The sequence below is a fragment of the Rhinatrema bivittatum genome, chromosome 2, assembly GCF_901001135.1.
Source record: "Rhinatrema bivittatum chromosome 2, aRhiBiv1.1, whole genome shotgun sequence".
In the NCBI taxonomy this organism is placed as follows: domain Eukaryota; kingdom Metazoa; phylum Chordata; class Amphibia; order Gymnophiona; family Rhinatrematidae; genus Rhinatrema; species Rhinatrema bivittatum.
The window spans coordinates 682659906-682686199 of NC_042616.1; the positions used below are offsets into that span (position 1 = coordinate 682659906).

The 26294-nt window shown below is 43.8% G+C and overlaps 1 protein-coding gene across 2 annotated transcripts in view; it reads right to left on the reverse strand.

Moving 5' to 3' along the window:
• Positions 1-26294, reverse strand: part of LOC115085471 (uncharacterized protein MG328 homolog) — a 401953-nt gene that overhangs the window by 119780 nt on the left and 255879 nt on the right. For both annotated transcript variants that reach the window (XM_029591537.1, XM_029591536.1), the window contains exon 8: positions 14372-14534. In XM_029591537.1, coding sequence (XP_029447397.1) covers positions 14372-14534 — 163 coding nt within the window. The remainder of the gene's footprint in view (positions 1-14371; positions 14535-26294) is intronic.

A 26294-nucleotide genomic window follows, 5' to 3' on the forward strand; every position in this document is an offset into this window, starting at 1 on the left:
GAGTTCTCAGAGCAGAAAATAAGAAGGGCCAGGCTGGATGGAAGTGTTTGCACATAGTTTCTTTCCACAGTCTTTTGGATGAGAAGAGGTGGGTAACAGTAAATGACTGGCCATGAGCTTAACTGAGCTGGAATCACTGAAAGCTGAGATTGCTAAGAGCCTGAATCACTGAGCAAGCTATGAGCCTACTGAAGCTGCAAATTCAAGCAAAGAAAAACCCTCCCACCAAGGAAGAAAAGCCTAGGGATAGCAGCAGATGAATCAGGCTCCCTAGGAGGGGTACGCCTGTGCTCTGTGGCGGGCCTCTCTGCCGGCCTGCGCCGCGTTCCTCCCTAGGCGCTACTGATCATCTCCTGGACCCGACCTCTGCTTTTCCCGACCACGCTACTGATCATCTCCTGGACCTGCCCTCTGCTTTGTCCGACCATGCTACTGATCATCTCCCGGACCTGACCTTGCCACTGCTTCCCACTTGCCGCTTGCCCTGACTTCAGCCTGTTCTACGATGCCCCTGCAGTCTCTATTCTGGACTTGGCCTTTCAGGCTTCAGCCTGCTTTTACCCGGGCGCCCCCTGTCTGACTCTCGTTCCTCTTGGCACCCGGGTCTCCGGGATTCCGCCTCATCTAATACAGACTCTCCATTACTACCGTTGCTGGCCAGTGGCTGACCTCTTCCTCATCTACTTGAAGACCTCAGATGGAGGCCCATCTAAATCCAGCTGGCCCCGGCACCTAAGGGCTAAACCCGCGGGGAACGAGGGCTGGTATTGGCGAAGCTCCAGCCGGCCTCCATCAGTCAGCCAGCTCCGCTTACTGATGGTGGGGACCCGTAGGGCCTCCCCTACGGGTAGCGTCAACCCCACTTCGGCCCAAGGGTCCACCTCCTGCGCAACAGGCTGCAAAGGCCATGGACTTGGCGGAGCCGCATGCCCTCCAGGCCATTCTTGGCCTGGCTACAAAGGTACAAGAACAGTAACGATTCCTTGAGGCATTGGCCTCCTCTCTAGAGTGTCTGCATGCTTGGCTTGATGCCCAATCCGGTCACTCGGATCCAGCACCAGTTTCCACTAACTAACAGCTGCCTCCCTCCACCTCCACGGTCTTGCTGGCCCTACCAGCTCCGCCTCGCTTCAATGGTGACTCCAAGTTTTGCAGAGGGTTTATTAACCAATGCTATATGCAGTTTGCTCTGCAGCCATCCATCTTCCAAGATGAACTCATGAAGGTCACCTTTATCCTGTCTCGATTAGAAGGGAAGGCATTGGCCTGGGCCTCGCCCCTATGGGAGTGCTCAGATTCGCTCCTACAAGAACTATTTCGTTTTGTGACCGTCTTCCGTCAGATTTTTGACGACCCAGGGCGGCATGCTGTGGCAAGTGCTAATCTTCTTCACTTACGGCAAGGTCAACGAAGCCTGTTTGATTATACTATAGAATTTCGGACACTAGCTACAGAGCTTGCTTGGCAAGAAGATTGCCTTCGAGCCATCTACCTTGACGGACTATCTCCGCAGCTAAAAGATAAACTGGCAGCTCGTGAGCTACCATCCTCACTTGAGGACCTTATTGACCTGACTGGACAAATGGCGCCTCCAAGAGCGCCATTGGGAGAATCTTGGCACCCGGAGACCCGGGTGCCAAGAGGAACGAGAGTCAGACAGGGGGCGCTCGGGTAAAAGCAGGCCGAAGCCTGAAAGGCCACGTTTGAACACTCCCGCTTACCACCTACCACAAGCCCTGGCACCGGCAGGATTCCCTCCTTGGCTAAAGCGGAAGAACCCATGCAGTTGGGCCATGGGCAGCTGTCCCCGGAAAAGCACCTCCGGCGGAGGCAATCAGGCCTATCCTATATTGTGGAGCATCAGGCCATTGTCTTCAGACCTGCTCAGTCCGTCCGGGAAACTTCCGGGCCTAAGTTCAGTAGGGGTCCTGAACTTGGATGCTACCTCTCCAGCCCCTCAGTTATCCTTACCAGTTACGTTAACCTGGGACTCCCGGTCCTTCCCTGTCCTTGCTCTGATAGGTTCCGGAGCAGGGGGAAATTTTATTCTCAAGAACCTAGTTCAGTTTTTGGGTATTAATACCGTCCTCTGGAAACTTCCTTGTGTATTGCTCTATTTATGGCGAGCCGTTACCCAGCCGGATCCCCTTGACTACAGAGCCAGTTCGTCTCCTTACTGGCGCACTTCACGTTGAAGAAATTGAATTTCTCGTCCTAGAAAAATCGATTCATCCGGTTGCCCTGGGACTACCTTGGTTTCAGCTTCACTCTCCCCAGTTTGACTGAGGGTCCTTTCAAGCTGAGTGAATGGAGTCCAGCCTGTCATCAAACTTGTTTGAAAAAGGTGGTACTGCCTCCTACAGTTGCTCTTGCGACCACTTCCTCTGGCATTTCAGTTCCTTATGCAGACTTTGAAGATGTCTTCTCAAAGCAGAAAGCTGATATCCTCCCGCCTCTTTGGAGGTTCGATTGTCCATAAGACATAAGAACATAAGAAATTGCCATGCTGGATCAGACCAAGGGTCCATCAAGCCCAGCATCCTGTTTCCAACAGAGGCCAAAACCAGGCCACAAGAACCTGGCAATTACCCAAACACTAAGAAGATCCCATGCTACTGATGCAATTAATAATAGTGGCTATTCCCTAAGTAAAATTGATTAATAGCCATTAATGGACTTCTCCTCCAAGAACTTATCCAAACCTTTTTTGAACCAGCTACACTAACTGCACTAACCACATCCTCTGGCAACAAATTCCAGAGCTTTATCGTGCGTTGAGTGAAAAAGAATTTTCTCCGATTAGTCTTAAATGTGCTACTTGCTAACTTCATGGAATGCCCCCTAGTCCTTCTATTATTCGAAAGTGAAAATAACCGAGTCACACCTACTCGTTCAAGACCTCTAATGATCTTAAAGACCTCTATCATATCCCCCCTTCAGCCGTCTCTTCTCCAAGTTGAACAGCCCTAACCTCTTCAGCCTTTCCTCATAGGGAAGCTGTTCCATCCCCTTTGTCATTTTGGTTGCTCTTCTCTGTACCTTCTCCATCGCAACTATATCTTTTTTGAGATGCGGCAACCAGAATTGTACACAGTATTCAAGGTGTGGTCTCACCATTGAGCGATATAGAGGCATTATGACATTTTCTGTTCTATTAACCATTCCCTTCTTAATAATTCCTAACATTCTATTTGCTTTTTTGACTGCTGCAGCACACTGAGCCGACAATTTTAAAGTATTATCCACTATGATGCCTAGATCTTTTTCCTGGGTGGTAGCTCCTAATATGGAACCTAACATCGTGTAACTACAGCAATGGTTATTTTTCCCTATATGCAACACCTTGCACTTGTACACATTAAATTTCATCTGCCATTTGGATGCCCAATCTTCAAGTCTTGCAAGGTCCTCCTTTAATGTATCACAGTCTGCTTGTGATTTAACTACTCTGAATAATTTTGTATCATCCGCAAATTTGATAATCTCACTCGTCGTATTCCTTTCCAGATCATTTATATATATATTGAAAAGCACCTGTCCAAGTACAGATCCCTGAGACATGCCACTATTTACTCTTTTCCACTGAGAAAATTGACCATTTAATCCTACTCTCTGTTTCCTGTCTTTTAACCAGCTTGTAATCCATGAAAGGACATCGCCTCCTATCCAATTGAGCTTTTGCCTGGAACCACACCCCCTCAAGGGCAGACCTATACTTTGTCACAACCAGAGACCCGAGCCACGACGGAGTATATCCGAGAGAACCTGGCTAAGGGTTCATTCGACCATCTTCTCCCGCCGGAGCGGGATGATAAAATAAGTGATTTACAAAACAGCTTGGATCAATTTCATACATCAATCAAAAGTGGTAAAATATCTAAGCTTAAGAGAGATCAGACTGATTACAAATTGGATCGTGTTTATAATTGGACTGGAAATAAAACACAATCCAAAAAAGTTAAATTCACGTTTTCATCTGATGAAAGCTCTAGCGCCTCTAACGAGGGGGAAGAATCGTCGAATGCGAGTAATAATCAGAACATCATGCGTTGAAATGGGACGACTATTCCATCTCAGAGACGCGGTACACGCTGGTCATACCGTGGGAGAGGTAGGAAATTTGATACATGAGAAGGCTATGAAGCGCATTAGACCAGACAACAAATGAAATGACCTTCACCTTCAGTGGATGACAATGTGTGTTTAGATATAGAACAATCATCAGCAGTAGTGAATTTGTCATCCATATCTCTCACCCCATCACAAATTGAGGTATTAAACCAGGGCTTGTCATATGTACCTACTACTAGGCACTCAAAGTTTGATAGTAGAGTGTCTATCCAAAGATTTATATGTAAATTGAATTTAAGGCTGTTTATTTCTAATGATGGTGAAATTACTGTTGATCCCTTTGATAGGCAGATGTATAATCTAGAGAGATATCGAAGAGTTTGCCCAGGGCCTTCCAGAATCTTGCCGTGAACTGTGATCCTCGATCCGAGACTATGTGCTTCGGTAGGCTGTGGAGACGAAAGATATGAATTATGAAGAGCTTCGCAAGTTCCGAGGCTGAGGGCAAGCCAGGTAGTGCCATGAAGTGGGCCATCTTGCTGAAGCAGTCGACTGTGACCTAGATAGTATTCATACCTCCAGAAAGGGGAAGATCAACTACAAAATCAGTAGCGATATGCATCCAGGGCTGTTCCGGAGCTGGAAGTGGTTGCAGCAATCCCCACGGTTGGCCAGAAGTAGGTTTGTGCTTGGCACAGTTGGTACATGATGCCACAAAGTGCCTTCCTTGATAGTTGGCCACCAATAATACTTCTGTAGCTTTAGCAGGATATGGCATTGACCAGGATGGCCAGACAGCTTGGAATCATGCGCCCAATGGAATACTTTCTTTCTGAGATGCTTTGGCATGATAGTTTTACTGGTGGGCACAGAATGAGTAGCCACTAAGAAGACTTTCTTCAGGTCGATTATGTGCTGCGGCTCCTCTGGAATATCCTCCGAGAGAAAGGAGCGTGAAAGAGCATCAGCTCTGGTGTTCTTGTCTCCAGGGCGATATTTGAGCACGAAGACAAAGCGGTTGAAAAATAAGAACCATCTAGCTTGTCTGTGATTAAGACGTTGCGCATGGCGGAGATACTCTAGATTCTTATGGTCCATAAACACGGTAATTTGATGTTGAGCGCCTTCGAGCCAAAGCCGCCATTCCTCGAATGCCATCTTAATAGCCAGGAGCTCTTTGTCACCGATCCCATAATTCTTCTCTACCAGAGAGAAACGTCGTGAGAAGAAAGAGCAGGGACGTAAGGACTTGGAATCTCTAGTCTGGCTCAGAACAGCCCCCACACCGACGTCAGAGGCGTCGACCTCTATGATGAATGGCTTGTTGGGGTCCAGATGATGTAGGCATGGTTCCATGGAAAAGGCAGTCTTTAAATCTTCAAACGCGGAAATGGCTTCCGCAGACCATTCAGAAGCATTGGCCCCTTTCCGGGTCATGGCAATCAAGGGCACAGTTAAAGAAGAGTAGCTCTTTATGAAGCTTCTATAATAGTTGGTGAACCCCAGAAATCGTCTCAGGGCCTTCAGGCTGGTAGGTTGGAACCAATTCTTAATACTTTCTAATTTGGAAGCCATCTTTAGAAACCATGAAGCCATCTGGAAGCCATAGAAGCCATCTTTAGAAACAATGAAGCCAAGAAAAGGCATGGAGTCTTTATGGAATTCGCACTTGGATAGTTTGGCGTAGAGTCGGTGTTCTCGGAGTCTTAGTAGAACTTGCTTGACGTCTTCTAGATGCGTAGACAAATTCTGAGAAAATATTAGGATGTCATCTAGGTACACCACGACACTCTTGTACAACAAATCCCGCAGAATGTCATTCATCATGTTCTGGAACACAGCGGGTGAGTTGCACAGGCCGAAGTGCATTACTAAGTACTCAAAATGACCGTCTCGAGTGTTGAAAGCCATTTTCCACTTGTCGCCACTGCGAATCCGGACTAAGTTGTAGGCCCCCTTCAGGTCAAGTTTCGAAAATATCTTGACCCCTTGAAGCCGGTCAAACAGCTCTGGGATTAGAGGCAGGGGATATCTCGTTCAGACCTCAATAATCGATACAAGTTCCATCCTTCTTCCCCACAAAGAATAATCCTGCACCGGGTGGCGACTTTGAAGGTATAATGAAACCTTTCTGTAAATTCTCCTCAATGTACTCGGACATAGCCTTGTTCTCTATTGCAGAGAGAGGATAGACACGTCCTTTAGGAGGGTCAGTATTTGGTTTCAGCCGAATGGCACAGTCTTAAGATCTATATGGAGGGAGGATGTCAGCAGATTCTTTGGAAAACACATCACTGAATGATGCGTACTGAGGCGGCAGTCCTGCCATCACTGGAGTTGTAGGCATGCAGGGAGCAGGAGAGACTTCCTTGAGGTATCTGCCATGACAACCTGGGCCCCAGCGGGAGAGTTCCAGGGAGGACCAGTCGAATTGAGGCTGATGCATCTGCAACCAGGGTAACCCCAGAACGATAGGGTGCATGGCCTTCTCTAACACAAAGAAGGGGAATGTCTCCATATGGAGGGCTCCGGTGCGTAGAGTCACTGGTTCAGTACGACAAGTCACATCACCGGGCAAAGGTTCTCCATGGATGGAAGACAAGAGTAGTGGAGCGTCTAAAGTAACGAGGGGACTCCTCAAATGTTCCACTAGGCGTCGAAGTAGAAAGATGCCTCCTGCCCCCGAGTCCACAAGGGCAAGAGTTTGAATTGTAGATGGTCCGCAAGTCAGGGAGACTGGTAGAGAGCGTGGAGGAGAAGGCGTAGTAAGGCCTAAGAACAGTCCTCCTGCAGGACTTTGGCCCGTCCGTTTTCCAGATGAATAGGGCACGTTGGGACGTCGTGACCAGCTTTGTCCACAGTGCATACATAGGCCATGCCTCTTCCGAAGTCTTCTCTCTTTTGAAGTCAAATGACTGCGACTGAGTTGCATTGGTTCTTCTCCACCGGCAACAGGAGCTGCTGGAACCACCCGAAGTGCAAGTTTAGCATGCGTCTCCTTCTGAACCGGTCCTTTAGTAGGCTTGAGTTCTTTCACCTTATCACAAAGCCGGTGGTCGATTCTAGTAGCCAAAGCCACCAGCTGTCTCTCGAGCAGCAAGCTCATCCTTCAAGCAGGTATTAGGGATGTGAATCATTTTTTGACGATTTAAAATATCGTCCGATATATTTTAAATCGTCAAAAATCGTTAGAGCTGCGATACAATAACAATTCCCCCGATTTATCGTCAAAAATTCGTAAATCGGGGGAAGGGGGAGGGGAAGGGGGAGGGCGGGAAAACCGGCACACTAAAACAACCCTAAAACCCACCCCGACCCTTTAAAATAAATCCCCCACCCTCCCGAACCCCACCAAAATGCCTTAAATTACCTGGGGTCCAGAGGAAGGGTCCCGGTGTGATCTTTTACTCTCGGACCTCCTGTGCATTGTAGAAATGGCGCCGGCGCTACCTTTGCCCTGTCATATGACAGGGCAAAGGTAGCGCCGGCGCCATTTTGTTTTTTTGTCCCCCGACGGCAGGAGCGTAGGAGATCGCTCCCGGACCCCCGCTGGACCCCCAGGGACTTTTGGCCAGCTTGGGGGGGCCTCCTGACCCCCCCAAGACTTGCCAAAAGTCCAGCGGGGGTCCGGGAACGACCTCCTGCACTCGAATCGTGTTGCCGTACGGCCGGCGCCATTTTGCGCAAAATGGCGCCCGACGCTCCTGCCGTCGGGGGACAAAAAAACAAAATGGCGCCGGCGCTACCTTTGCCCTGTCATATGACAGGACAAAGGTAGCGCCGGCGCCATTTCTACAACGCACAGGAGGTCCGAGAGTAAAAGATCACACCGGGACCCTTCCTCTGGACCCCAGGTAATTTAAGGCATTTTGGGGGGGTTCGGGAGGGTGGGGGATTTATTTAAAAGGGTCGGGGTGGGTTTTAGGGTTGTTTTAGTGTGCCGGTTTTCCCGCCCTCCCCCTCCCCTCCCCCCCACTGGACCCCAAGTAATTTAAGGCATTTTGGGGGGGTTCGGGAGGGTGGGGGATTTATTTTAAAGGGTCGGGGTAGGTTTTAGGGATGTTTTAGTGTGCCGGTTTTCGATTTACACGATTTACACGATATTTAAAAACCCCAAACTGCGACGATCCGATTCCCTCCCCCTCCCAGCTGAAATCGATCGTTAAGACGATCGATCACACGATTCACATCTCTAGCAGGTATTCAGACCTCTGAAGAAGAGAGTTTTCAGGCATCTAGGTTCCCAGCATAATTCTGTAGCAAGAGTCTTGAACTCTATTGCAGAATCAGCCAGTGGTCAGTTACCTTGCTTCAGGTCCACCAGGTCAGAACCAGCAACAGTCACTCGAGCAGGATCATCAAAAACGGATTTAAATAATTCTATAAGTCCCTCAATATCCTGCAGGATTGGATCCTTGCACTCCCAAAGAGTTGAGGCCCAAGACAAGGCACTTCCATCAAGATAAGATAGAATATAAATAGTCTTGGCATAGACTGTGGGGAAGTGTGCAGGCTGTAATGCAAAATGCATGCAGCATTGGTTTAGGAAGCCTCTAGTCCTTTGAATCTCTCCCGAGAAACGAACTGGAGCAGCCAGGGGTACCATATTGTTGTAAACTGTGAGGTTTGGGTAGACCCTTGGACACTGTGGCAACTGATCACACCTACTGGGGGAAGTCCCATGAGGGGCCACAGGTCAGGCTTAGCTCGGGACACACAAACACAGAGTTTGATCTTTTATTAGACTGTGTAAGGAAGCCACCAGAGGTGGCAGTAATGAGCAGCTGGAATAGCCTGGCAGGGCTGGTATCCCTCAGGCGCTGGAACAGCAACTCCTCCGGTAGCAGTGCTATAGTGGAAAGAACTATAGGGAGAGCAGACCCTCGCGGGGTGAGTATCTGAACCCTGAGAGCTGGGAAGCTTGCAGATGATGTACTCACGCAGCGGTTCCACGGAGATGGCACTGGGGCTGGAACGGAGGCAGGCCCTCGAGGAGCAAGTGCCTGGTTCCAGGGAACAGCTCTGAGGTGAAGATGGTAGTACTCACTGATGTTGAAGATTAGCGAATCCTTCCAGGCAGAAGAGAAGGTAGTAGTAGGCAGTGAGTCAGGGAACATGGGCCCTCGAGGAGCGAGTACCAGTTTCCTGATAGCGACCTGGAAAGCAAGTGAGGCCCCCGAGTAGCGGGTACCCCATTAGCGTTAGAGAGTCTAATAGAGATTGAAGAGGCAGAGTAGCTGGGTGCGGAGAGCGAATCCCATCCGTAGGATTCCCTTAGGATTACCCCCTTGCTAACTCAAACGCTAGCAAACATTGTAGGCTTTAAATATCCGGGCAACATGACGTCATCATGGGGAGATGCCCCGGAGGTTCGTGCCAAGTAGTAAATAAGAAGAAGGACTGCATGGCGCGCGCGCCCTATGGTACAAGCGGAGCATGGCGGGAGGCAGCGCCCAAGCCGGTTCGGGGAGAGGACGGCAGGCAGACGATGGGGCAGCCAGGTGTCCATCCGCAGCATGAGGAAGAGCAAACAAAGAGAGGCAGGCGGAGTGAAACCATCAGAAAGGGACGGTTGCAACAATGTGAAAGACACCGCACATTTTTTAACATTGTTACAATCAGTGGTCATAGACCAAGCAGATTATATCATGGTGATGATGGACATTAGCTCGTTGTATACTAACATTCCTCAACAAAGTGCGCTCCAGATTGTTTCTCAGACTTTGTCACGAAGGACAACACCTCATAGAATTACAACTGAGTTATTAATGGAACTAACAGAAATAGTGTTATTTAATAACTATTTCTGGTTTGGACAGGGCTGTTTTCATCAAATACATGGGATCCCCATGGGATTGGCTTTAGCACCAGCGGTAGCAAACTTGTATGTTGCCAATTTTGAAGAGAGTTATATTTTTACATCAGAATGGTGGGGAGACATCAGATGTTGGCTCAGATTTATAGATGCACAAATCCAAATCAATGGTACAACCAGTAAATCTAAAGCTAGTATCCAAATCTTTCACCAGATATTTGTAGGCCCCTTATTCCAAGGGTCTGTATAACATCACAGACTCTATTACGGTCCAGGGTCACCTTGCTTTAATTTATAACATCCTTTTGTTGTTTTTCATTTTTATATTTATGTTTATAATAAAATCTCTAAAAGTCTCATAGTACTCTTATTAATATACTTGCACTTATTTTTTCAGAAACATGCACACTATCCACAGATGTAAAAGGAGCTCAAATACTCAACCGTTAGGTGGTCACCCGACATGATCATGTTTCGGACAATAAGATGTCCTGCTTCAGGGGTTGCCCTTCACACTTTTATCCGAGAATCGTCCCGTGTTTAATACTCCAATTCAAGCCTTCTTATCTTCTGTTTCAATAGATGCAAGAATAAACTGGTGCAAAACGAGCCTAATTTTCTTCCATATTGACTGCTATCGCTTGAGTCTTTTTATGTTCCTGGCTTATACACAACAGCTCTAGGGCTGTTGTGTATAAAAGACGGATACGTAAGCCAGGAACATAAAAAGGCTCAAGCGATAGCAGTCAATATGGAAGAAAATTAGGCTCGTTTTGCACCAGTTTATTCTTGCATCTATTGAAACAGAAGATAAGAAGGCTTGAATTGGAGTATTAAACACGGGACGATTCTCGGATAAAAGTGTGAAGGGCAACCCCTGAAGCAGGACATCTTATTGTCCGAAACATGATCATGTCGGGTGACCAACTAACGGATGAGTATTTGAGCTCCTTTTACATCTGTGGATAGTGTGCATGTTTCTGAAAAAATAAGTGCAAGTATATTAATAAGAGTACTATGAGACTTTTAGAGATTTTATTATAAACATAAATATAAAAATGAAAAACAACAAAAGGATGTTATAAATTAAAGCAAGGTGACCCTGGACCGTAATAGAGTCTGTGATGTTATACAGACCCTTGGAATAAGGGGCCTACAAATATCTGGTGAAAGATTTGGATACTAGCTTTAGATTTACTGGTTGTACCATTGATTTGGATTTGTGGATGCACATTACGGTACGCTAGAATACAGTGGTTTTTGTGGGGAAGAGGTTGTGTCAGATTTATAGATGACATCTATAAATAAATAAATAAATAAATAAATAAAAAAGCGAGCTCTATCTACAGCAGGCCCACACCAATGGAACGCTCTCCCTCCAGACCTTCGAATGGAACCATGCCACTGGACTTTCAAAAAAAACCTTAAGACTTGGCTCTTCACCCAAGCTTTCCCTGACACCTAATCTTTGCCTCTGGCTGTTTTGAACAGTCATGCCCCTCCCCTTTCTTCCCCCCCATCTGTACGTCCGCGAGGACTATCCCTTCTGCTTCCATGAAGCAATGTTACCGCACCTACCTATGTCCCCTGTTGCCTTCCAATTGTTTTTCCTCCCTCGTCATTTCCTCGATGCGTTCCCCCAGACTGGTCTCTCAGTTGTTCTTTGTACTTCACACCCATTTCTAACGCCTGCCCCCTGCTTTATTTCCATGCACTCCAGATATTAATTTTTTCTAGTTCTAATATTTCCCCTTAGCAGTTGCACCAATTATACCCGTGGCACCAGTTGTGCCAGCTCTCTGTTTTCCTCTATTATTTATTCAGCATGCGACCTAAGCTTTTTTACTGTTACTTGTTTTTCTATTGTTCTATTTACGGCTTACGAGCAAAGTTAATGTTTACTGTAAACCGAGGCAATCTGTATTTCATACAGGAACTGCGGTATATAAAATCTAATAAATAAATACATTTTTCATTTGGATCAGTTCCGATCATCGATTACAGAGGTTTCTTACATGGATTCTTACATGGTTTCTTACATGGATCAATACAGTGGATAGTAATTTGACATTTATAGCACAGTCATCATCACATCAGATTAACTTTTTGGATGTAGAAATCACCAAATCACAAGGATCCTTCAACACTACAGTACATCGTATATCCACTGATAGGAACAATTTATTGAAATTTCCAAGTCATCACACATATAACTTCAAAATTGGCTTACCAGTAAGCCAGCTTTTTAGAATTAGACGTATTTGTTCCACAGACATGGAATTTGAAACACATGCAGATATATTAAAAGAGAGATTTAGAGCACGAGGATATCCCCATAAAGCCATCCAGAGAGCATACAAAAGGGCTAAATTTAGTGACCACCAACAGTTACTATCATACAAACCTAAAAAAGAAATCTCCCGATTAGTATGCGTCCTACAACAATCCACAGCTACGGGCGTTATTATTTCGGCCATTAAGAAGCACTGGCATAGTTTGTCACTGCATAAAGAGTTTAGAGAACTTCCCTTGTTTGCTACAACGAAAGGCCGAAACATCAGGGACATATTGGTACACACACAACTGGATTACAACATTTCCACAGAGGAGATTGTAGGTCATCAGACATGTGGATGGTGTAGTTGGTGTCATCAAACCATAGTGGGGAAGGAATGGGTAGATCCGGTTACACAATATAAAGTTTGGAGAAAGAGTAATACTAACTGCAACTCTTGTAATGTGCTATATGTTGTTGTTTGCCCATGCTCCAAACTTTATGTGGGTCGCACATCATGGCCAGTACGCATTAGATTGGGGGAACATAAGTCACGGTACACTATAGCCAAAATGACGGCGCCCATGGGGCAACATTTGAAGGAAGCAGGACACGGTATAGCAGATTTAAAATGAACTGTATTGGAACAAATTCAAGTCTCCCCACGTGGAGGAGACTTGAGTACACAATTGAACTATCGAGAATTATTTTGGATTTATACTTTAAAGTCTTCACACCTGGCAGGGATGAATGAAGAGCTAAATTTGTCCACAGTCTTGTAATATTTATGCTGTCCATCCGGTTATAACATATTCAGTGCAAATTAACATAAATCATTTCCATCAGGTCCATTGACATATGAGAGTCTAGCATTCATAGTTATGCAGCTCATCTCTATTGAGTCTGATTTATAATATCAACAAATGTTTGTGTCACCAATCAGGTCCATTATACTGGACAACCGCGCACAAAAGGAGGCGTGGTTAATGTTTAAAGAATACCTGATAGAGATTAATGAATAGTTAAAATTTGTTTCACAGTTTTGTAACATTTACACTCCCCGTTCAGTTGTATTTAAGTGGGTAGCTCATATTAGCCAGTGCTACCAACTAGGTCCATCTCTCTGGACTACCGCGCATACAAGGAGGCGTGGTTAATATTTAAAGAGCCGCTATGGCTAAAAATTTTTGTAGAGCAGAACATTCCTATATGGTAGATTCCCATTGGTTCTTTGAATTTTACAAACTGTTGGATTGGTTCATTTTCATGTCGAAATGTGAGTTATAAGGAGTATGCTCCGGACATTGGTTCAGTTGATATCCAGATAGGGAGAGACTTGAGACTCGGACACCTGCATAATTCATCAACCTCCGTGGAATCTAAAGAAGAGCGGTGAAGACTGGGAGAGACTCAAGATTAATACATCAGCTGAAATAGAGCAACTAAGGGAAGCGGTGAAGAAGTTTAAGTTAAGTCACAGAGAGTTGGAGAAAGACTGTGTGGTTGAAATCATCTGTTTGTACGTTTTGTCGTATAGTATATTCCCCTGAAGAAAGACGATAGCGTCTGAAACATGTACGTGTCGGGACTTTCAAACATTGATTCATGACAGATGTATTGAAGACACACATTATAACAACAGAGCGCCACAACGCTGTTAGAAAATACCATCGAAGTTTTTGAGTCCTTCAAATATAACAAGTTTTTGGAGTCTTTCAACAAGAACTTTATTGGATGTCATACATTTAACATTTTTTAAAAAATATAAGTATAAAAATCATTCACAAAAAAGTTCACAAATAAGGAGGAGGTTGGAGGTTAATGATTATAACATGCATACATAGTGCAGGGATGCCTACACGATTATATGAAACCTTCAACCAAGTCCTATAAATATTTATATTGGTTGATAATATTTTTATTATTTAAAACTTGCACCACAGTTGTGAGGGCTATAAAAATTAGTATTTTTGAAGATAAAAATATAGTATACATAGTAAATACATTAACAGGGAAATTATTATTACACAGTGATCGAACAGGTTGTTCATTTTGTGATTTAGTATAGGTTATATATCACTGTCAGGTGGCTTTGATTTTCATAACTTCTGAGTTAGCCAGCTAAATGTTTTTGAATATGGACCTTGTTATGTTCCAGCTATGTTGTTACTATAATAAAATAAATATACTAATTTATCTCCAAAACTTACCCTTTCTAAGTGGTTGGTAGATTCCAGCACTTGAGAACGTAAGAGCCCATTTTCTTTCGTCAAGTATTCACACTTTTCTGCTATTTTATCACATAAATATTTATCCTCATCAGCAGATAATTCTTTTTCCTTTAGCTGCTGTCTTAGTTTGTCTGCTTCTTTGCTAAAAAGGAATAGTATTGATAGAGTAACAGGGTTTTTCTTCTTTTCAAGTATCTGCAAAGTTAGTTTATTTATTAAGATGTGTGCCAACATTCAAATGGAAGCACAGAACTCCCCTTTCCTGGACACATTATTTATTTATTTATTTATTTGTAGAGTTTTATATACCGTTATTCGATAGAGCCATCATAACGGTTTACAAAAATGCAATTAGCATACAATCAAATGGAGTTAACATATAGTTGGGAACAGTAGAGTATTGTGAACAGTAAATATTTTTTCTTAGTAGTTGAATAACAGAATAGTGAGGAGAACATTTTCAATGAATTTAATGAATCAAGTGAGAGAGCAGGTAGGGGTGAAAAAGGAGGGTACATCAGGAGAGCATGAAGAGCAGGATTATGCTTGCGAGTTCTGTTGAGGGCTGGGATGATCAGGTGTCAGATAGTTAGAATAGAGTTTGCGGAATAAAAATGTTTTTAGGTCTTTTTTAAATGTTTTCAGGATGTGCTGGGTCCTCAGTTCTTTGGGTAGGGTGTTCCAAATTTTGGGGGAGGCAATGGAAAATGCTCTTTCTCGTGTAGTCGAAAGATGAGCGTCTCTTAAGGTGGGGATGTTTAAGAATCCTGCATTGTTAGAGCGTAGGTTTCTTTGTGGGTTTTGGGGGGTTATGTTTAAGCCTTTTAGTCCATGAAGATCATCATTTAGGATTTTATGAATGATGGTCATTGATTTGTAGTAATTCGTGCAGAAATAGGTAGCCAGTGAAGAGAGGATAAAATGGGTGTTATGTGTTCGTTTCTTTTTTTTCCTGTAAGGATTCTGGCAGCTGAATTCTGCAGTATTTGGAGTGGTTTGAGGGATGATGAAGGGATTCCAATAAGTAATGAGTTGCAGTAATCGAAGGTTGAGAAAATAAGCAGCTGCAGGACAGTTCTGAAGTCAAAAGGGTTGAGAAATGGCTTTATATGTCTTAGGGTTAGTAGCTTGTGGTATCCTTCTTTCGTTGTATTTACTATGTGGGATTTGAAAGAGAGATCAGCATTGATGGTAACTCCAAGGTTCCTGGTATGGGTGGTAGGGATTATCGTTATCATTTGTTTATCTAGTATTGTCAGGGGTGGCGGAGTTGGATTGGGTTTTTTATCCATGAGTATGATTTCAGTTTTGTCAAAGTTGATTATGAGTTTCAGGGAGTTTAGTAGATGCTTGATTGAGATAAGTATATCTGAGGTTTTTTTGTATGCGTCTTCAATTGAGTTTTGTATGGGAATTAGAAGCTGAATGTCATCAGCGTAGAGGAAATGTGAGATTCCATGATCTTTTAGTAGTTGGCAGATGGGTAGGAGGTATATGCTGAAGAGGGTAGCAGATAAGGCTGAACCTTGGGGAACTCCAGTTTTGAGGTCAATCTTTTTTGATGGGGTGTTGTTGATCACTACTTGGTATGTACGTTCAGATAGGTAGGACGAGAACCATTGTAATGTAGTACCAGAAAGGCCAATATTTGACAGTCGTTCTAACAGTATATTGTGGTTTACTGTGTCGAAAGCGGCTGAGAGGTCAAGGAGTATGAGAAGGTATTTTTCACCTTTGTCAAAGCCTCTGATGATAATGTCATTTAGGGAGATGAGGAGAGATTCTGTATTTAGGTTTTTTCTAAATCCAAATTGGGATGGATGTAGGATGTTGTTCGACTCCAGATAATCATCTAGTTGGGTGTGTACAACTTTTTCAATGGTTTTGGCTAGGAATGAAAGGTTTGATATGGGGCGGTAGTTGGTGAGGATTTCTGGATCCAGGTTGTTCTTTTTGAGGATTGGTTTGATGACAGCAGATTTGAGGCATTTGGGGTAGTAGCCTTCGGTCAATGATAAATTGACGATTTTGGTGATGGTTTTAGCAATGGTTGGTTCGATTGTTTTGAGGGAGGTTATTGGGATGGTGTCCAATGGATGGTTGGCTGGGTTCATTTTGTTTATAATAGTTTTAATTTCAAGAGCGGAGGAGATGTCAAAGTTTGACCAGGATGAAGTTATCATGCTGTTGAGTTTGTTGTTCTGGTTGTTGTTGGTTATGTTGGATTGGATGAGATGAGCTATTTTGTTGTTGAAGAAGTCCGCAAAGTCGTCACTTCCATGTTTGGTGCATGTAGAATTTTGGGTGGTTTTCATAAGTTTTTGAACTATTGTGAGGAACTATTATGAGGAACCAAGGGAACTGATTATGAGGAACCAAGGGGAACTGATGCCTCCTCCACCCCATCTGGCCACTGCTGTGTGCACAACATGCATTAGCCAGACCAGCATTCTCTCCTCCCATGTATGATCTGGTCTTGTCAAGCTGGCCTTGTTCCCTTTTCCAGTTGTTTCTTTTCAATATGTGGGCCATACTGTTGCAGTTGCCTGCTTTTCCATCTTATTCCCCCAATCCCTGAAAAGCATATATCTGTGAACCACACTGCATTTTCCCCTCACCATGTACCTCCTCAAACCCCTCCATTGATATGTACTTCTGTTCTCTGGTCTCTCCCACTCTTTGCCAGTCCAGCTCCTCATGTAAAGGTTGGTGCAGCTCCTGCTGGTCAAATGCTGACCATGTTGTGCAGAATCAAGGGATTAGTTCTTTGGACTCCCTTGCTTTCCCCTCCTAAACTTAGTCCCCATCACCATTGCATGCATGGTATGCTCCAGCCAAACAGGCCTTTTTGCTTGGCACACCCATCACATGCACACATCATGTACCTCCTAAAAACTATGCTATTGTTGTATTTTTGTGCTCTGGCCTTTCCTCTCTCGTGTTGGCACAGCTCTCCACATAGTTCCCCCTCCCCCCAATCATGCTGTGTGAACCCAAAAGATTATCAAATACACCCCAACCCCACCACTGATGTATGCACTGTGTGCTTCAGATAGAATAGTCTCCTCTTCGGCTGTGCATTGTGTGCTCTGACTAGGTCAGCTTTCTCTTTTGATAGCTCCGTGTTGCCAATGCATCTCCTGTCCTCCCAGCTATGTTTATTGTCATTGTGTAGACGCGATGGAAGCAGACGGGAGTTGATGTAGCTCTAGCAACTGACACACAACAATGGTCTACTCTGCACTTGCAGGAATGTTTAAAGTGATCTGTGACCGAAGTCCTAATTCCTCCGCCCACTAAGTATACCATAGGATATGCTGCTGAATCCCCATTCCTATTGCTGTATGTCCCTGAAGAGGTCAAAGCTAGTGAATACCAGCTTCAGTCTCTCATGCCAAACTTAAGCTGGTGCAGGCTTAGCTTCTGCCTTCTGGCCAACAATATTATTGTTGCAATAGGATCCATGGGCTGTTAGTCTACTGTTATGATCTGTGTGCTACTGTCATTGGGTGAAACATGTTACCATCTACCTGGCTTGAAGAGGGCTTTGTGAAATGCTATGAGCTGGAACTGTTGTAAGCTGTGTGAATTGCTATGGGCTGTGTGTGTTGCTGTAAGCTCTGTTGGTTGTGACTGTATCTGTGGGATTCACAGGCTGCAATGCTGATGTGAGCTTGTCATTTGTGAATGCCCTTCAGATCAAGTGCTAAAATTTATGTTTTACTTATGATAATAGTGCCAATGAATGTTGTGTGTGTGAAGATAGCATCATCAAACAGAGACAATAATATTAACTAGGATCTCCATTTGTTCTGAATTTTCACTCTACTACTGATTACCTCTGACACGATTAATGATCATTACAAATAGTTGTATCCAGAAAGCTTCTATAATGTTTATTATCTTTATTTATTTTACTACTTCATTTATGTTTTTGCATTGAAATATTATGTATGACTATATAAATTTCCTTCATTTTATGTAAGTAGGGATTCAGGTGATGAATAAGATTCTGTTTTGATATTTTAGATTTGTTATGGTGACAATGATGTTATCCATGAATTGTGGGTGTGCTTTTATGGAGGTTTCTATACAGTTGTATGGTCATCATGCAATTGTGTGATCAGACACTGATGTGAGGTGATGATATAGCAAATTAATGATGTAAATCTTATATATTAATTATAAGTGAGATTTTTTAGTTGGATGATTTATAAATATATTTTGTTAAATGTTTTATGTTGATTTTGACAAAGTTATATTTTGTTATACATGTTAAAGAAACATTTTTAAAAGTGGTTTGTCAAGCTAACTTGAGACTTAGATGGACAAACCGTGGGATTTGAATTTCCCACCTTGCTGATCAGTGCTGACTTATCTGGGTAAATTTTTAGCCACATTAAACCTTCCCAGATAAATTGAAGGTGCTCTGAGGGTCTTCCAAGGTGAGGATAAAATCAAGTTTGCTAACTGTGAATGGTGTTTTCCATAGATAGCAGAATGAATTAGCCATGCTATCTTGGGTAACATCATCTGACGGCGCACTGTGTGGAGCCTTCCCTTTAAGTTCACAGAGCTTTGCTGCTCTGAACATGTGCGGCAGCTCCCGCGCAATTGACTGTTTCAAGGTCTTCTCAATTTGTAATTAAGCATATATTCTGTCTGTGATATAAGGTAGGGACTCTCCAGGCAGGTGGGCAGGTATGCATGGCTAATTTATCCTGCTATCCACAGAAAACACCATTAAGGGTAAGCAAACTTGCTGGAGCTATCGGTATCATCTCTGCTACATCCTCAATGCATTTCTGTACTGTTTGGGTAATGAGAGGAATTGGAGGAAAAGTGTATAGTAGACTTGTTGATCAAGACAGCAGGAACGCATCTTGTGATCCCTTGTTGGGACTGGGTAGAAGGGAACAAAACCGGTCTAGTTTCTTGTCGTGTTCCATTGCAAACAGATCTATCCATGGTGGGCCCCAGTGGTAGAAAATGTTGTTTGCTAGTTCCTGGTAGAGAGCCTTCTTGCGCGGGTGAAACACCCTGCTAAGTCTGTTCACTTATATGTTCGCTATGCCTGGCAAATATGTTGCCTGGAGGGAGATGGAACAATTAACTACCTATTCCCTTTTCTGAACCACCTCTCTGCAGAGTATCCAAGAATCAGATCCTCCTTGCTTGTTTATGTTCAACAAGCACACTTATATTGTACTCGGGAGACCTCCTTTTCCATTGCCGCACCTGCACAATGGAATCTTATCCCATTTGAACTTAGATCTTTGGATGATGTGAAAAAATGTAGACAGTTATTGAAAGAGTATTTACTCCGACATGCATACAATATATTTTAGAGTGGTGTTAGCAGAATAAATCATCTCAAAGATGTGAGGATAATGATATATATTTTGAGTGACCAATTATTCATTCCTTTTATATGATATTGAGCTTTATTGTTTCTGTGAAACATATGAAAATTGTGTGTTATTGTACATGTTAATTTTATGTTTTTATTATGTACTAGCTGTACCCGGCCATGCGTTGCTGTGGCAGAGCCTGGTTAAGTGGAAAAGAAAGAAAAGAGAAAGTGCATGGCTGTAATATGTTTAATTTCGCAATGCTTGTGGGTATACAATATTTTTAGTTGTTCCATTGTTTGTGCAGATATAGAGATTGTCAGGTTTGCCGACTCTTGAACACGCAACATATAATTGTCCATGTGAGAAGCAATCGGTTTCTAGATCTAAACCGCAGAGTTGTAAAGATTGTCCTTGAGCTTTGTTGATGGTTATCGCAAACGCCAATCGAATTGGGAATTGCAATCTCTTAAATTGAAATGGCAGATCTGTTGGAATGATAGGGATGCGAGGAACGAGGACATCTTCACCTTTGAAAGGTCCTGTCAAGATTGTTGCTTCTATGACGTTGCTCATCAAATTTTTGACAGCAAGTCGTGTGCTGTTGCAAAGCGTTGGCTGGTTGATATTTCGTAACATGATAATTGGTACGCCGATTTTCAATTGTAGTATGTGAGGTGGCATGCCTGGGAGGTCGAGTGAATTCAAAAATTCTGTGGGATAATTAACTGCTTCATAAAGTTTGATCTTCGGCGAGGCATTATTTGGCTGAAGTAAAGCAGATGGCTGAATGGTCTGTTAAATGACCGAGGTGAATGGGACCGCAATGTCCCAAGAAAGAGTGAAATGCAAATGAAAGTAATGTATTTTTTCCTAGCTAAGACGCCCCAGACCATAAGACGCACCTAGGATGCAGAGTGTGAAAAGAAAAAAAATGAAAATAGTTGGTGCTAAATGTGGTCCGTCCCTGGGCGTCTGTGCATGTTATGTAGTAAAATAGGGGAGTGGCTAACCAATTTTTTACTCCCCATTTTGTTTTGCGGTCTGGGGAGGGCTATTTCGGAGCCTTCCCCAGATCGTGCAACTTTTGTCTTTCTGTTTGTGTGTGAACCCCCCTCCCCAAAAAAACTCCCCATCACAACCGTTCTCTGTAAATAACAACCCCACAACCTCCTGCCCCCCCCCCCCAGCCCAGCGAAATAGAGTTATCCACCCTCCTGCCATCCCCAACAGTTGCCGAATGAAACATCCCCCCCCCCCAGGTGACCCATCTGGGATCCAGCAATGGCAGCGGTAGGTCCTGTGACATAGTAAGGGCAAAGGGCCGCCGGCTGCCAGTCCTGAGAATGGCGCCGACGAGCCTTCGCCCTTACTATGTCACATGGGCTACCGCTGCCATTGGTGTCCCCGAGTGGCATAGTAAGGGAAAGGGCCGTCGGCGCCATTTTGATTGCTGGCAGCCGACGGCCGTAGTCCAGGCGATGTGTCCCAGACTGCTCCTCGCCCCCCGCTGGAGCAGCCAGGACTTTTGTCAGGTTTTGTGTGAGTTCGGAGGGTGTGGGAAGTAAAATAATTTGGCATGTGTGTGGGTGGTGTGAGGAGGGTGGTGGGTGTTTCTTAGCTGTAAAGGAAATTGTTATCTTCGCTGTATAAGACGGCCATACATTTTGTGGTGAAAAAAGTGGGCGAATGTGTGAAAAGGAAGGGAAACGTGGACCTGGAATGGCGAAAGGATTAGTGTAGCGTGTGTTTGTGTAAGGTGTAACAGACGGTGCTTACGTCCAGCAGATGTCGCTGTTTTCAGGAAAAAATGTTTGAACCTTTTTTATCTGTCACAGGTGTGACATATCTATAATGTAAGTACAGAAAAACCTTCCCGTATGCGAAAGGAAGGTTGTGTCCAAAATTGAAAGTAATCAGTGCAGTGGTTCCTGAGATTAGCGATTTTGTACAAACTATTTAACATTTTTATTTATATAGATTTTGATGATGTAAATTGCCTAGGCCTCCTTGTGGTAGGCGATTAATAAATTTTAATAAATGAAAATGAAAAATGAAATGAAACATGGCCACCTGATTGTCTGTGTATATCAAAACAGTCTTGCCCAGTAACAAATGTTCAAATGTGATGAGGACGTTGCGTATGACTCTGAGTTCCAGCAAACTGATTTGAAAAGCAGCTTCTTGTGGGTACCATTGACCCTCGATTTGGTAGTGAAGGACATGAGCACCACAGTCTTGTGTTGACATGTCGGTGATGTGGGGCCCATTCAGTTAAGACCTCCAATCTGAATCACCAGTTTATGTCCGTTTTCCTGGAGTTCATGAAAGATACCTTGATTAATGTTATAGAAATTGCGACCATTGATTCTTCATCCCCCACTGTAACTGACTTATTATGGAGTCATGTGTGGGAAACAATAGGGTAGATTTTCAAAGGGTTGCATAATTTGGACCTATATACTACAAAAATGAGTCTGTATGCTTAACAAACTCACGTAGTCCAGAGGTCCTACAGATATAGAGATAATACAATTGGTGATTTGTTCATGTGGTTCTACATAGTGATGGATGATTGATGATACCAGTTACCTTTGTATATTTTGATGTGTGTCAGAATAGATAGGCCACATGGTCTTTTTCTGTATTCATGTTTTGCTATTTCATATTGAGTTCTTTGAAAAATTTAAGGTGAATACCCACTGGTCCTGGTGGAAGGAAGTGTGAGAAAAAAAATAAAAGGTTAGGAACAGTGAAGGTTGTGAAGAAAGAGACAGAGAACAAGAAAGATGTGGTGGAAAGAGGTGAGAGGGAAAGGTTACACTGTGTAGAGAGGGGAAAGAGAACCATTTTGAAGAGAGATGGAGGGAATGGACAGAGGGAAGGGAAAGGGTGCAGACAAAAAGGAAGAAGGAAATAGAAGAGGGATTGTGGAGAAAGGGACAAAATATTTTTGATGAAGACAAAAGATGGAGAAGAGCTGGTTGAAGAAAGGAAAAAAGTAGGAGAGGAAGACAAGATAATAAACAGTAATACAGAAACAAGTTTCAAGAAAAAAATTTGAGTGTTAGTAGGCTGTGAAATCAAAGGACCAGCAAAAAAGATATTGTAGTACATGAGTTTTTGAGAACACTCAGATCCTTCCTTTAGATGTGACATCTCCAACATCTTTTTGGTTAGTCCATTGACAGGTTTCAAACCTAAGGCTCCGTTTTTCTACTGACCCAAACTAATAAAACTACACTAGAGAAAAATTAATGAAAATAAGACAAAACACAGATAAAACAAAGCAACCAAACTGAGAAAATAAAATAAAGCCAGGTTAGAAAATATATATTTAGTAATTTGCTGTTATTTTAACTTTTGCTACATACATTTCTTCTTGCGTAGCAGTGAGCATAATGTAAAAATGTTGGTCACAAAGTATGTCTATGTACTAGAGTGTTTATAACAGGGTGGATATGTTTTCAAACATACACCAAATGTGACAGATATTATAAACATAATTCTTTCAGTAGAATCAAATCCAGTGACTAGACAACTGTAAGTGTATCATTTTCTCATTTTAACATTGGTCCTGATTCAGTAAAGATTTTCTTTCATTCTTTATCTATGGGGAAAAATCTTATAGGTGAATTTTAAAATGAGCGCATATGCACTCATACACACGCATATCAGTGCACGAGCAGAGAAATACTTGAATTTTAAATCATGTGTTATGCTCAGGCTTGTGGACCCTTGGGCCGACGAGGGGATGTACACCTTGCGGAGGATCCGTAGGTTCTCTCGTCGGATGGCGAGGCAGGACAGAGGAGGAGAGCAGCTGACCCTTGGCACTGAAGATAGAAGCTACTGTGGAGACGGACAAGGAGATGAGCAGATGAGCGGTCTTCACCACTGGTGGTCTGCGGTCTCCCCGGGAGGAGCCCGTAGGGACCCGACTGCTGGGACTTAGGTGGACCTAGAGAGGTCAGGGTATCGGTGCAAAGGCCAACTGGAGCTTCGCCCTGGAAGCCCGAGGTCCCCCCAGGAGGAGCCTGTAGGGACCCGGGCCGCTGGGACTTAGGTGGGCCCTTGGAGACGGTGGTCTTGAAGGAGTCCTAGGTCAAGTGCCAGAGGGTCGACGCTCACCAGTCCGAAGTCGTGTACCAGAGAATCACCGCTTGCCAATCCGAAGTCAGGAACAAGAGAATCACCGTAAGCCAATCCGAAGTCAGGAACCAGGAACACCAAGACGAAATAGGAACGAGAGTCCAAGCACAAAGAACTCACCGAAGCAAGCAGACTAGACAGCATTGGAGGACGTTGCCAAGTCGAGTAATGGTCAGAGGAAGTCTCCTTATATACTTCCTCTGGCCCTGGAGGTAAGAACCAGTTGCAGGCAATTAAAGGGATGAGGTCCCTTTAACTCTGGTGAAGGGGCGTCGCCTCGCGTCCAAGGATGGCGGGGGCCATCTTGGATCCGGGCCGCGGAGGAGAGCAGCAGCGACCGCACGGGAGGAGCAGGGACGGCTCTGATCCCGGCGGCCAGCCCGAAGGCCCGCACTGCCGCATGGGGGTGCGGAGCTCGGGGCAGGACAGTCGGCCCCGACGCTGCCCTGGTCGTTGGAGGAGGCCGCGCCCGCTGATGGCCGTGGGCGCGGAACACAACATCATGTGTGCTTTTGCGCACGTATGATTTAAAATACACATACCACGCACAGGTATGCTCCCAATTTTAAGAGGTTATTCGAGTAAACCTACTTTGTGTATTTTCCATAGGACTTTGCTGACTTTAACATGTGTATGTAAGTGGATTTTATTTTTTTTTAAATTATTTATCAGTTTTTCATTTTACAAATTAACAACATTCTTTTGAGACCTCAATCAACATTCTTTACATTTATCTCAAACTCATATAAATATTTTAACACAATATATGAAATATATCCCATTTGTAATTAAGCATATATTAAGGATAAATAAACAGAAGGGTCAGCAAAATTAAAAGGAGATACAAAGCAAAACCTAACCATCTTAAATTAGGCAATAACATAGACTTTTCACTGGACCTTACTTTTACATATTGGACCTGTCCCCATTCTGAGGAACTGGGATAGAAGTAGTAGGTTGTCTATCCTCAATAAACTGACGTAAATGGTCAGACTGAAAAAATATCTTTAATATACATTTACAAGGATATCTGAGAAAAAAAGGAATATCCTAAAGCTATAACTTTTTGCCTCAATAATAGAAATTCCTTTCTCCTGGCCTGGGTAACTTGTGCCAGGTCAGGATATATTTTCAATGGCTGATCCTAAAAGGATATTGGAAATTTCCTGAAATAGGCTTTCATTACATTATTACATCCTGATTAGTTATAAAAGAAACCAGCAAAGTATTTCTTTCTAGTACATCAGTATTTGAATTCTCCAGGAAACTTGTTAGATTTGCGGGGATAGCTACTTGATTAGTTCCTTGCGAGGTTCTCTTATTTAAGAAATAGTAAGAATTTACAGCAGGTAAATTTTCAGGAGGAAAAGCAAGAACTTCGATAAACTTTTTCAGAGTAGCAAAGAAAATTTCCCCAGCAATCTCTGGAAAATTTAAAATCCTTAAATTTAAATGTTTCATACTATTTTCCATGGCTTCTAAACGTCGTGAACAAAACAGTTGATTTTTGATAATAGCCCCGTTTAAAGCTTGCATAGCATTTATCTTATTTTCAGCCTCCCTGACTCTATTTTCAACAGTTTTTATGTTTTCCTGTATATTCTCTGTTTTTTGTTGAAGATTACAAGAGATAGAGTCTATCTTATTTTCAAGTCTGTTCAATGAGGCACTGTGCCCTGCCACCAAATCCCAGACTGCCTCCAGGGTTATCACCTCCGGTTTAGTTGGTAGCTGCGCTGACTCACCCCAGGTGCTTAAGGTTGTCTGCCCTTGGTTACTCTGCTGAGGGACCTCAGAATGATCACTCCTCAGAAGATATCCGGGCAAATCGTCTCTCCTTCCTCCCTCGAAAGGAACATCTCCTTCCTCGGCGGCTGAGGAATCCTGCACGCTAAGCACCTCAATTGAGACAGCCCCCTCCTGCTCCGTCGCACTTGCTGCGTCATTAACCTGCAATAGAGTGGCGTCTCTGCAGGGGTCGCGTTGAGCTGGAGGCTGACGCAGGTCCAGACTTAGGGATGCCTCTTCCAAGAGAGCTCCTCGTTCTCCTCCACGGGGACTCTCAGCGGTTTCATCGGTTCCCTGGTGATCCGGGTGGGACAGAAAATGCTCGATGTCCAACTGAAACAGGGGAGGTAAGGAGTCTGTAGGGTAGACCCTTATCTTTCCTTTTCTCTTAGCTGGCATAGCGAAATTCAATGTTTTGGGAAATTTTTCTGCAGCTCAGAGCATTCCTTGTGCCTGCTATGCCGCCATCTTGTCCCCTCAGCGGATTTTAAAACATGCTTGCGCGAGGGACATTTCCAACTTTTCCAATTAGTCCACCAGTTTGCCCAGTCAATCTCGAGGTCATCTAGACCCCTCTGGTTCTTCTCTTGCATGCCGCCTAGTTGACCTGG